Source organism: Haemaphysalis longicornis, unplaced genomic scaffold (genome assembly GCF_048455015.1).
Source record: "Haemaphysalis longicornis isolate Haplotype H1 unplaced genomic scaffold, Haemaphysalis longicornis Haplotype H1 scaffold_1, whole genome shotgun sequence".
Classification (NCBI taxonomy): Eukaryota; Metazoa; Arthropoda; class Arachnida; order Ixodida; family Ixodidae; genus Haemaphysalis; species Haemaphysalis longicornis.
Genome location: NW_027526203.1, coordinates 129989890 through 130003266, shown reverse-complemented (window position 1 = coordinate 130003266; position 13377 = coordinate 129989890). Strand labels below are relative to the sequence as shown.

General features: G+C 49.4%; 1 protein-coding gene across 1 annotated transcript in view; it reads left to right on the top strand.

Annotated features, from left to right (window-relative positions):
• Positions 1-11692, top strand: part of LOC144179924 (valine--tRNA ligase-like) — a 71842-nt gene extending 60150 nt beyond the window's left edge. Inside the window, exons 20-23 of the mRNA XM_077708346.1 lie at positions 394-534; positions 597-806; positions 8852-8963; positions 11248-11692. Of these exons, the coding sequence (XP_077564472.1) occupies positions 394-534; positions 597-806; positions 8852-8963; positions 11248-11642 (858 nt within the window). The 3' untranslated portion in view covers positions 11643-11692. The remainder of the gene's footprint in view (positions 1-393; positions 535-596; positions 807-8851; positions 8964-11247) is intronic.
• Positions 11693-13377: the final 1685 nt, after the last annotated feature.

Sequence of the window (13377 nt, the reverse complement as noted above, 5' to 3'; positions counted from 1 at the left end):
GCTGCGCGACTCCAACCTGGACCCGGCTGAGGTGGCCAAGGCCGAGCAGGGCCAGCGGGCAGACTACCCACGAGGCATCCCCGAGTGCGGCACGGACGCCATGCGCTTTGCCCTGTGCGCCTACATGTCCCAGGGTGGGTGCCTCCCTTGAGCCGGGCTCGTGAGTGGGGCTCGTGAGCACTGCACTCTCCCTCAGGCCGGGACATCAACCTGGACATCAACCGCGTGGAGGGCTACCGGCACTTCTGCAACAAGATCTGGAACGCCACTCGGTTCGCGCTCATGTCGCTCGGCGACAGCCCGGTTGCCCCATGGGGAGGTGAGTTGCGTTGCCGCTAGGCGGGCCCTTTGCCCACGCTTGGCTGATCCACGCAGGGGACCCGGGTGCCCGAGGGGCCCATGGACCGCTGGATCCTGTCTCGGCTGTCGGCGGCCGCAGAGCTGTGCAATGCGGGCTTTGTTAGCTACGACTTCCCCCAGGTGACCACGGCCATCTACAACTTCTGGCTGTATGAGCTGTGCGACGTGTACCTGGTGAGTGGTGGGCCGTGTGCGCCTGTGTGTAGCGGCCGCGCTGAGCCTCACCCCCCTCGCAGGAATCCCTGAAGCCCGTGTTCCAGGGGAGCGACGCGGAGGCCCGCCGCAGCTCGTCCCAGGTGCTGGTGACCTGCCTGCATGCGGGCCTGCGGCTGCTGCACCCCTTCATGCCCTTCCTCACTGAGGAGCTGTACCAGCGGCTGCCCCTCCGTCCTCGTGAAGGCGCGCCGCCCACCATCTGCCTCGAGGCCTACCCCGAGCCGGACGAGGTGAGGAGGGGGGGCGTCTGCACAAAGACCAGAACTGAGGGTGGGGAGGAGAGGAGGACACTGGCTCAGTCAAGTTAACTCACATTTTAAAAGCAGAAAAACTGCCTATAAAAGACAGGATTAGGACAAAAGGGACGGGACGGGCACAAACTTGCAACTAACTTTATTTTAAAAATGAACATAAATACATACTACTATTACGTACACGTGCCCACAAAGCAGCCAGTTTCTTTTTCCCCATTATCAGTGCATCAGCCTGTTTAGAAGTTCAAATGCATTCCCATACGAAGTAAGTGAAGGCTCGCTGTCACAATTATCGCGATTCTTGTGAATAAAATAGGCCTTACCAGCTTGTGGGCGACTTGTTCTCGTCTTCTGCCCTGCACTTCAGTTTCATTCAGCAGCGGCCTACGTGGCTCGTCTTCACAGGCAAAACAATGGTGTGGAAGGTGTGACACTGTTTTGTTTTTCATTGATAGCTGCTGTTCCTTCAAGCGGTAATTGACACAGCGGTTGGTTTGGCCGACATATGCATTCCCGCATGTGGGCAGTATAGAGTACACAGTTAAATCTCGATATAATGAATCACACGGGACCACCCAAAATTATTCGTTATTTTGAAATATCGTTGTAATGAAAAACTTGTGGCTATATGCCTGTGCTCATACCTAGGAGTGAAAATGACGTACACTGGAAGTATACGTGTGTGCAGACAAGCAAACTCTCAAGTCAAAACATTGCACTCACCTCAAAGCAGCTTTATTTGAAGAAATCAGTTATTTTCGCAAGTCCAGCATGCACGATGGATTCTACTCTACACAATACCTCATCGAGTACATCATCGCAACAAGTGATGAAAGTGTGGATTTTGTTAATGTGCAGTAAAACATCAATTTTTGACACAATCTCATGATATTCTGTGTTCTGTGACGCACAGACGTCTTCGTTCGCTTCAGGACGATAACTGCTGTCGCTTCTTCTTGGCTGTGTCACTAGCTGTATTCATCGTTAGATCTCGTACAAACTTCGCAGCAAGATCACTCGCAACAAAGAAATACCTGCCCGCACACGTAAATAGCGCGAGAAACAACTGAACCACCACCCGGCCACCGACCGACACTCGAAGCAGCGATAGAGAAAAGGGGCAAAGGTGGCTGGGCTGGTCTCGCTAGCAATTGGCGCTCAGTATGGTGATGATGGTAGCTGCTCCACCTGGAAGGAGCACACACAGAAACGGTGATTTATGCTCCATGGGAGAGTTGTGAAGCTGTTACTTTACCATATTTCGTAATACTGATGTTATGCGAGAGTAAAGGAGAAAATTAATTACCGTATTTACACGATTGTAAGTCGACTCGAATGTAGGTCGACCCCCCAAAAATAACACCTCTCAAAAAAAAAAAAAAAAAAAAAAGCCAGCGCCGCCTAGAAAATTGTATCACAAAGAGAAGCTTTTCCGTCGACCCACACGGCGGCTTTCCACAAGAGCGGTGCGCTCGCGGTATGCGCGGTATTTGTTAAAAAAGAAAAGCTTTTGTATAGGCACCCGGAATAACCATGCGCCGTGGGTTGAGCTGGAAAAAACATTCGCTGCGAGATGACAGCCATCGAAGCAACCGGCAGCGGCCACTGCCGCCACTGCCGCCACTGCCGCGCGATACCAAAACAAACATGGCGGCTGACGGAAGCGGCCCGCTCGTGATTTCTTTTGAGCGACTAACCTCCCACCATCGCGTTCGGAAGTGTACTGAACAATCTGATATGATTTGGGCTACGTTAGCGCCGCGCATTGAATCAAGGGATTTGCTAATACTCATTTTGTTTATTAGAGACGAATGAAACGCTTGACGCGTTTTTGCACGCGATTCGTGCGCGGCGACGCCCGCGTCAACGATTCTGCGCGCGCGCGGCAGCTTCTACTGGTTTTACCTCGGTATTACGCGTGACGAGCGCGGCAGTGGGAGAAGCCTGACGAAGAGCGCGCCTCCCATTGGGGAGGCGGCCTCTTCATGCTGGCAGTTTGAAAGCGCTCAGGAGTCGGGACAGCGGGCTGGCGCCACCGGAGATGTTTAGGCTTACCACGGTGGCGGCGCGGATGATGCTAGTGTCATTTTTGACCACATTTCTCCTTTCCTGCTCAAACGCCTTTGTTTGTGCCTTCAGTGATATCTTAAAGTGCTGTTAGAAGCGGTCGCTGAAGCTACGCGCACCTCTTCGCGGCTGGTGACGCCGCCATGTTGCCGCCGCCGATCGCGTAGCGCGATCGCACGATCGCGCTACACGATCGCATAGCGCGATCGTGTAGCGCGTAGCGCGGGTGGCGAATGCCACCCGCGTGCGCTACGTGTCAGCGCGGCGCATTTTCGCGAGCACAAAACGCCCCATGCGGTTCACGCTTCAGACCATAACCATGGGAAAGAGGGTGCAAAGCTGTCCCCAACTCTTAGCACCCCCGATTTCGCGTTTCTCTTGCCGTTACTAGCGGTAAACGGTTCCATTTCGATTCTAAGTCGACCCCCCAACATTGGATTGTCATATTTGAAAAAAAGGGTCGACCTACAATCGTGTAAATACGGTTACGTGCGTTATTCTGTAATATGCGCTACCATACTGAAATTTGTAGTTCTGAAATTATTTTACCTCGAAAACATGGGCAATCTGGCGGGGATTTTGAAAATGTGTGTAAATGTGAGAAATTTGTTAATGTGGGGGTTCGTAGCAACGAGATTTGACTGTACAAACGGTGACAAACGGTGTAGCATGCTTCTCTTGGCATGCCGTGGCCTTGTTTGATCCTTGAAGGACCTTAGGGCACTAGCTCACCTACGTTGGAAGGGTAGAAAAGACTGCCGGCGCTCCGTGCCTTTTGGCTACATTTTTCACGTTATGTGCCACTTTGTTACCGCGGGGTTTTTGTGGTCTCGCAGGTCCCACTGCACTTGATCTTTTGCAATAAAGACGCAGCACTAGCCAGCCCAACAACATGCTGTGTACTAAGTTAATTTAGTAGTCCCAGGTTTGACGAAAACTCGTCTGGCGAGGAAATAACATTGCCGGTACCAAACTGACACTCGCCAAAAAGGTAGAAACAATAGGTAAAACAAATGACGTTTCGGGGCCCGTACGGGTCCCTTGTTCACATATGAAACAGAGACGAAAAGCAGTTCGGCCGTATTTATGCATGCTTGGAACATTGCAAAGCGCTTGCGCAAGTTGTAGGCATGGGCCCATGTGTTCGATTAAGAGTGTGCTGGGTTGATTGCATGTGGAATGATTCTCGGAGTAGGCGCGTTGATAATATTTTCTTGGTGGCAATGATGCTGGCCGAGTCCCAAGCGATGACATGACCGGTTACGTTGTGGTGTTCTGCCAAGGCGTTTAGCTGGGTGCGGCCGTTAGCAACGTCGTTTTTGTGCTCCTTTAGTCGCCTCTTGAAGTTTCCCATTTCACCAATGTAGGCTGTGTCGCAAGTCTGGCAAGAAATTTTATAGACCACTGCGGGGTATCTTTTGCGTTCTAGCGCATCTTTGGCGTGTACAAGTTGCTGTCCGAGCTTACTTGTAGACACGTGGCAAACTTGAACGTCATAGTCATTGCAGATTCGAGGTAGCATTTCGCTTACACCGACAGTGTAAGGAATGGCGGTGTGCTTCCGCTCCTTTCTCGGGAATGTGGGTGGGTTTACCGTCTGCGTTGCTGAGCGCTTAAAATTTGGCTCGGGTATCCATTGCTTGCGAGGTCCTCTCTTATCTTTTCTTCTGCCCTCCGCATTGCTTGCGAGGTCCTCTCTTATCCTCTTTTCTTCTGCCCTCCGCTCCATGGTAGAAGAGCACAGGCGTTGCGCGCGTGTAAAGAGTGCCGAGGCCACAGAACACTTGTGTCCGACCAGGTGTGCAGAAGCATGCGTGGGCTTCCGGTTGACCATCGTCACAAAGCCGATATTCTCGCGCTGCACTTCCACATCGAGAAAAGCGATACGACCGGCAACCTCCTCTTCCATTGTGAACTGGATCGTTGGCTGGATGGAGTTCAGGTGTTGGAAAAGTATTGGCGCGTCTTTCCGCTTTAAAACACAGAAAGTCATCCACGTAGCGTACGAATATTTTTGGAAGATGACTAAAGAAGCTTAGGGTGGTCCTCTCGATGGCTTCCAGAGCGAGGTTTTCACATGTCACCGAAATTGAAGCACCCATCGCAGTACCAAACACCTGCCTGTAAAATTCCTTGTTAAAAACGAAATACGTGCTCCGCAAGCAGAAGCTCTAGAGGTGGCAGAGGTCGGCAACTTCAATCGGAGTGCGGTTGGCGAGCGTCTCGTGATTCTCAAGCACCTTCTCACAGCAGTGGACTGCGAAGTCCACAGGTGCACAAGTAAACATAGATTTAACGTTGAAAGGCACCGTTGCATCATCGTCCTGGATGTTGACATCGCATAGCATCGTTACAAAATGGCCGGAATCCATCACATAAATGTATGTTTACTGACGAAGACGGTAAACCTTGTTGCTGGTAATATAGGTGGAGTTTCCCTTGCACAGTGCTAACTTTATACAGTTAAACCTGGTTGTAATGAAGCTCTATGTAACAAATTCCTGGATTTAACGGTTTTTGAATTCCCCATTGCCAACCCCACTGAAGCCCATTTGTTTGCGCCCTTTATGTAACGAAGGCGTTTCTACGGTTAACCTTGATGTAACGAATTCGCTACGCTGATAAGTCATTGTTGTTTGCACTTTTTCTGAAAAAATCGGCTGGAGAAGTGCACTAATGTAGCTGATTTCGCCCACGCCACAAACTACCGTGTGTTTCCACGTGTGTGAGTGCGGTGTCGGTTGGGTGCTTGGCATTCCTGTCAGCATGTAGTCGAGTGCCTCCACTCGTATGATTTCTATCTATGGTGTCAGTTCGTCCATGATGAGTTCCGCTGCCAGAAAACGAATAGTTTTGTCTTTTTAAGACAGTCTGGCAATTTTAAATACCGTCTGTGCCGGCGATACAGAAGAATGTCGCCACTCGGTACAGCATCCCAGCTAGCACCCTCTCACCGATTTTGCGTGCGCAAAAGAACATTACGTTCATCAAATTCACGAAAAGTTGCCCTTTCAGAAAGTTGGGTTCATGAAACACATTTGGAATAAAAAAAACTGCCAAAAGCAAAAGTGATACTAAAGTTACGTCTGTGAATACGGGGGTAAGCGACCTCGCTTCTTTGGAGTGCCGTGTAGTCAGTTACTAAGCTCGTGAGAAAGCATCTGGCGCAAATCACGCAGTTCTCACTGTGAAATAAATCCTTGAAGGGTGAGTTCACCATCGCCGATGTCCAGCATTTTGATTTCGTTTTTCCTTCATTCGCGCGATCCTTACGTCGAAACCTGCATGTAATGAAAACCCTGGATGTAACTAAAAATTGGGAATTTTGTCAACTTCGTTATATCTAGGCTTAACTGTATTACTGTTTTGAGGTCACCCTCGGCTGCGCCATACAGGGAAAGGGAATGACGAGAGGCGGGACTGCTGTTTAAGTATTCCCTGATGGTCACCTGTTGGGCGCAGTAGACAAAGCATAAACGACACATGGAAAAGAAAAGATGGCGGCACGTTCACTAAGCACAAGGGGGGAGGGGTAGTGAACCGGTGGTGCGTAAGAGCTTGCCTTACGCAGTGTACACGCGCACACGAGAGAGACGGGAAATGATACGGCTGACTGTTTATGGAGCCTTTCTTCAAGCAACCGGCACACGAACTTCAGAAACCGAGCAGCGGCATAGAAAAGGAGTGGCAAAAGAACACAAGGAGCAGCAGATTGGCTCACTTTTGACAAGTCAGCCTGGAAATGGCACACAAGGGGGCGAAGAAATGTGGCAATATTTCGCGACGACGTTACTACCAGATAAAGTTTTAGTTGTGTTTCAAGATCCCTTCGGTGGGGTTTCATGCTTATACAGTTAAACCTCGTTATAACGAGACGGGCTATAACGAAATAATGGATATAACGAGCAAATCGTAATTCCCCTTGAAAGTCCCCTTAGAAACGAATGTATTTAAAACCTCGTTTTAACGAGGTAAAATTTCTCCGTTACGGGATATAACGAACAATTTCGTTGAGAAATCAAATTTTGAGCTAATTTTACAACAATGCGCCACGCGGATTTGAGACAGTGTGCGACGCGGCAACTGTATTAGCAGTTCAAAACTCGCGCCACGCGCGCGAAGCTGGATGGCGCACCATGCGGACGCTGCGCCCGCGAAGACCCCACCCTCCTCTTGCTGCGCACGCAATTTACAGTCTCGGACTCACCGCGGGCTCCCCGAGAAGCAGTCTGACGTTCGATTTTCTCGCGTATCCCTATGGCTTCGGGGAATCCGCGGACTATCCGCAGTGAGTCCGAGAAGAACCCCAATGCACACGGCGCGAGCGGTTGCGTCGCCTTCCTCTCTCCTCTTCCCCCCCTCCCCTGTTCGTATCACTGACGTCGCTGCGTAGTTGTGTGTGTGTGGGTTTTGGCAGTCTTCAGCCTTATCTTTTACCGTACTGCCCGCGTGATTCCAACAATGTGAGTGCGACAGGCGGGAAGCGAAAGCGAATGACTATCACGCTTGAACAGAAGATCGGGCGCGAAGGAAGGTAAGGTGCACTCCGTGGTAAGGTGGCAAGAGACTGACGTGTGGACGAGTACACTGTCCACCATCGTCAGCAACCGAGAGTCCATCGTCAGCACTGTTGCACGTGGCGTGAAAGGAAGCGCTAAGGATGGCGTCGGAGGCACTAGATGCGGTGGACGTGCTGCGCCGCTACTTCGGCGCGCACGAGGGCGGCGATGATGGCGTGAACATAACGGCCGCAGCTGAGGGAGCCATCGCTCGCATCAGGAAGGTGCATCAACGTCCAATTACGGACTTCTTCGTAGCCAAGTCTGTTTGAAATACGAGTTTTGAACTGGAATAAAGGAGGTTCGTGTCTTTTCCTTTTTACCTCCGGAATGTGTTTATTTTACTGACTACCGCCGTGCAGCAAGATGCTAATTCACCCGCTTGTTGTTTTAGGTAACTATAATGCATAATATTTGCAGTAAATGTCGGCTACGGCTATAACGAAATATTGGCTATAACGAGCAAATCGCGGCGCCCCTTCAATTTTGTTATAACGAGGTTTAACTGTATATACTAGAGGGAAATCTGCCGGTGCAATAGCATGTCGTCAGGGGCATAGAGTTTCATATTAATGTATACTAGAGGGAAATCTGTCGCTGCAGTCGCGGGCCACTCTGGGCGGCGTGGCGCCATTGCTGCTAGCGATCATCCTCGCCTACTTGGCTTAACTAGCCATATGGCTTCTTTTTTGTCTCAAAGCCAAAAGCAACAAAATAGGGTAACATTTTTTTTGTTCATCGTGCATGAAGCTTCTACATAACCACTGACAAACTAATCTTTTTGGAAGTTCAATTTTACAATAACAAAACAAATTTGATGAACCTTCTACAGTGATATTGTTGCTTTTGTGCAGCCTGAGCCAACTTTTCAGCCTGTTCATGAACCATGCCAAGGACAAGTGGAACGTGCCTGCTCGGTACTTGACAAAACGCTCGCCGAAGCGCGGCTCCTCTAGACAGTGGCGCCAGATTTCCTTCTAGTATATATTAGTATGAAACTCTATGGTCAGGGGCACCACCATAGCAGCCAGCCTGTCCTACTTGGCTTGGCTAGCCACAAGGAATTTGTTCACTTTTGTAGGCAAAATCAGCAAAAAAAAAGGGCAACGTTTTTTCTCCTTGCTCGTCGTACAGGAAGCTTCTGGATAGTTCGTGACAAATAAATATTTTGTCAGTTGTATTGATAAAACAGCTTTAATTAATCTTTCGCAATACTAGCTACAAGGCTAGTAGCTAGTCGGGGTATAGCGTAGCTCAGAACGGCATGTGATTTGCAGTCTGTGTTTGTGTCCGCGGAGAACACCATTTGCAAGTGCACAGAACATGTGGCGGTGGAGGGCTGGGGGTGTCCCAGCTGGGAGGGGGCCTTGAAGAGGCTGCTGTGCCTCTCTGCAGTTCCCGGCGAGGAGCGAGGGCCTGGAGAAGGAGGTGTCCTTCATGCAGGAGCTGGTGCACAAGGTGCGCTCCCTGCGGGCCGACTACGGCCTCACCAAGGCCAAGGTGCACCGTGAGTGTCCCCGTTTTCACTATATGCGACACACAAGCAAGCGACAGGGGCCATTGGTGCAGCTTCATCCCATTGCGCATTGTACCGTGAGGCCACTGATAGTTCTAATTTTTCACTCCCAGCTCAACGATATAAAAACCTTACCAAAAATTTTGGGCAATTCAGCTGGAGATTTCTGCAAAGGAAAAGCACCATTCAAGAGTAAATAGTGCGAGTGCCAGTGCTCAAAAACACCTTGAAAATAGTGCTCCATACGATGATGATAGGTATGGGTTGAATTTTGTTTGAAATGAGTCAGTGGCTTTCGCCACCACATTGGTCCATTTTTAATTTTAAATGTCTAATGTAAACTGTTTCTAACTTTTACCATTTTGCTGTATAATAATTGTAGTCTGCATTTGCGGAAGAATGGTAGGTGGTGACGGCTTTTGATGTTTTGTTGAACAGACCATCCGAAGCGCATGTCAAGCATCTTTCTCTGAATGTATGGCTGAAGGTCTGTATGATTTAACGGCGACAGGCTGCGTCTGTAGGCCTGATGTTGCGCTGTTTTGTTGGATCGTCAAGGCATGGAAGGCGATTCCAGGTGAGATTGTTCACAAGGGTTTTAAGAAATGCTGCGCTCCAAACAGTGCTGATGGAGCTGGAGATATTGTGTGACAGTGACGACCGCAACTAAAGCAATAGCTCTAGTGAGACCGGTGACAATGACCGACTGTGGCTTAGGCTGTGCAGAATATGTATTCAATATGCAAAATATGGGTAAGTTTGTTTGCGTCAACAAATGCGCCACGTTGCTTTAGTAGCTTTGGCTCAGCCTTTTCCCGTATAAAATGTGCGGGCTATACACGAGGATATTTTTTTATTCGTGTACTAAACTGGGTGGTGCGGGTTATGCACACGAAAATACGGCAGCTATCATAGGTACAGGTCGTGAACGTTTTCGTTTGAAATGATTTACGTTTAGGTAAAAATTTATGGTGCCTATATTTACAACCTAGGAGGCCCAAAACGTTGTTTTGGATGTCTTTTTTAGGCGCTTAGAACATACCTTTTTAGTACCTAAAAATCCGGCCTTTAGTTTTTCAAACCTAGAATTTCAAACCTATTCATGTAAAAGCAAGCAGGGTAAAGGAGCATGTGGTGTCATTGCTAAGAAGGCTCAATCTTGAGCAGTTAGCACTGTCTGTAAACTTGGAGCCTTTTTTCGTGGTGAAAATGCATAAGCCTGAAGCCCCTTTCTATACAATAGTCACAGAAAAGCACACTTGGCAGTTCAGTTGGCGGTGTCCTCATTTTTAGAGCAGAACTTCCAGTCTTTGTAATTCAATGACCCCTATTTAATTCCGAGCTCGGAAGCACTGGTAAAGTATCCTGATCTGTTGAAACCCAGAACAATCAAAGCGCTGAGCATTGATGTGTGAGGTTTGTTCTACAAGATCCCGCACGACGAGTTAATAAGGAAATCTGTAAAACTGTATATCACTGAAGACAATGACAAAGTTGGTTTCATTCAAAAGTCTGGTGTGTCAGTGGACAGTTTCATGGGAGTCTCGGAATTCTACCTGAAATCAACAGTTAGTAAGTGGCAAAATGAATTTCACGTTCAAAAACTAGGAGTGTGTATTGGATTAAAGGTATATTGTCCTGTCCATCTTTCATTCTTTTGTGCCGTGTTTTGTTCGCGCTGATCTTTAACGATGAATTTTCACCAACTTGCCAAAGTCACAGTCCTCTTGAACTATTCATATGCCCTCTGTTTCTGCACATAATGTTCTTGGTCAAGCTGAACAAAACTAATGATAAGGTCCAACTGAAGCAACATTAAACTCAACATTAAAGGAAGGTCAAACACAATGTTAAAAAGCCTGTCCAAATGAATTGTGATATGGTACTAGACCATTAAATTTTGTGCGTTTTCTAACAGCCTTAAACAATGAAGTGTAAGAGACAACATAAAACAAGTCTTGTAGATATTGTTTGTGAAGGCTGTGCTACATGAGACATGACAGTGCAGAACAGTGATATGATTAGGTGCACACTGCAGTGAGGCACACCCTTTTGTTTTATATTTGGAGGGGCTAGACAATGATGAAAGGCTTTACCAAAAGATAACAGAAAAGCACTGAGATTTCTCTGTACAGAATGTGACATCATTGAGTCCATACTAACTCCACATGCTAGCGTTCAAGCAGAGCAATCCAGTCGAATGGATGGTGTGCACGTAGGAGTCCTTTGTTTGTGTGCAGTGGGAGTGACCAGGGGCTGTCGGGGTGGGGGGCAGTGTATGTGCAGTGCAGCAACCCCGGCCACCGGGAGACGGTGGGCTTGCTGCGAGCGGTGATTGGCGGCCTCACGAGCTCCTCGGAGGTGGAGCTGCTGGAGGCCGGGGCCCCCGTGCCGGCTGGCTGCGCGGTGACCACCGTCTCGGACAGCTGCCAGGCGTACCTCCTACTCCAGGGGGTGGTGGACCCGGCCAAGGAGACCGAGCGGCTGTCGCAGAAGCAGGAGAAGCTCGAGGCCCAGCTGGCCAAGCTGCGGGCTGCCATGGGGGTGGCTGAATACGAGACCAAGGTGCCGGCGGAGGTGCGGGCCGCCAACGAGGACAAGGTGCGGCAGACGGAAGGGGAGCTGGAGAGGATCGTCCAGTCCATCTCCACACTCAAGTGCATCCACTGAGGCGTCTGGGCGTTTGGTACTATTTAAATAAAACAGGCTCTTTTTGCAAGCATGGGCCGCTGGTCGTGTTTGAGCCCCTTCTCGAACGACTTTTGGCACCAAGCTAAGTTAGATGAAATGCGCAACAAAAGGTGCCAAAGGTGCAAATTGGTTAACATGTTCCAAATAGGAAGCACATGTCCCCAATCTGTGCCAGAGGGGAACAGTGTTTCCTTCAGTTTCTGGGTAGCATTTCGGCTGGCGTACCCGCAAATTTTCCCGCCATTTTTTCGCGGGGCTACCTTGGTTGCCAGACCAGGACTGCCCTCTTTTGATTAGCTCGCATCATACATTCGTGGGTACTACAAACGTATTGGGGCCCGCAAAGGCCGCGGATCTGTCAGCCTGCTCTGGTTACAAACCCCTGCGCGCTCGGGCCGCGGGCTCGGGCCCAAGCCCAGGTTCGTTTTTTTTTTTTTTTTTTTTTTTTCCCCGCTTCATTTCCACGGGTGGTACTACAAATGGGGCCCGTAAAGGCCGCGGATCGTCAGTCCGCTCTGGTTGCAAACCCCTGCGCGCTCACGCCGCGGCTCGGGCTCGGCCCGGGTTCGTTGTGTGTTTTTTCGCTTCGTGCCTAGAGGAAGTACTACAAACGTATGAGGCGCATAAAGGCAGTCCGTAAAGGGGAGGGCAGTCCTGGGCTGGCAACCATGGTTGCGTCGCGAAAAAATGGCGGGAAAATTTGCGGGTACGCCAGCCGAAATGCTACCGTTAATGGAACATGTAATTCAAACCAGACTTGGTAGGTATTTGGAAGACTAGGGGATGTACCCAGACTCCATGATAGGTTTCAGGGCGAACCTTTCGGTCTGTGATGTAATGCTACAAATCAAGGAGGATATCATTGACAGTACGAGTAAAGATACGAGAGTCATTGTTGGCCTCGATGTAGCCAAAGCTTTCGACAACGTCAGACATTCGGCCGTCCTGCGCCACCTGAGCGCCCTAAACGTGGGGACCAAAACATACAACTATGTCAGGGATTTCCTTTCAAACCGTACGGCTAATACAGGGGCTGCCTCCCTCCGGAACATCGAACTAGGGCGCACGCCTCAAGGGTCGGTCCTATCTCCGACATTGTTTAACGTAGCCATGATAGGACTATCCGAGAGGCTCGATAAGATAGAAGACCTGAGATACACTATCTACGCGGACGATCTCACTCTGTGGATCAACCGTGGTAGTGACGGGCACATTGAAGATATACTACAGCAAGCCATAGGTGAAATTGAAAATTACCTAGAAACTTTGGGACTCAAGTGCTCGGCCGAAAAATCCGAGGCACTGTTCCTCGTCCCCCAGTACAAGCGGAAAGCGAGCAGGAACAGCCACAACATAAGACTTAAAGTAGGAGGACAGCAAATCCCCGCGAGGGACAAGATCAGAGTACTGGGGCTTTATGTCCAGGACACCGGCAGAAACACGGAGACCATACATCGACTAGAGAATGCGGTGGCACATGTTTGCAGAATGATGAAACGCATCTCAAATAAGCATGGGGGTATGAAGGAGCCCAATCTCCTCAGGGTGTTTCAGGCCTTCGGTATCAGTAGGATCCTTTTCCTAGCCCTCTACATGAGGCTGACAAAATCCGAGAAGAATAAGTTGGACATAATAATAAGAAAGAGAATCAAATGTGCGCTAGGTCTTCCCCCGAACACGTTAACGGCCAAGATTCTTAGTTTGGGCGTATCGA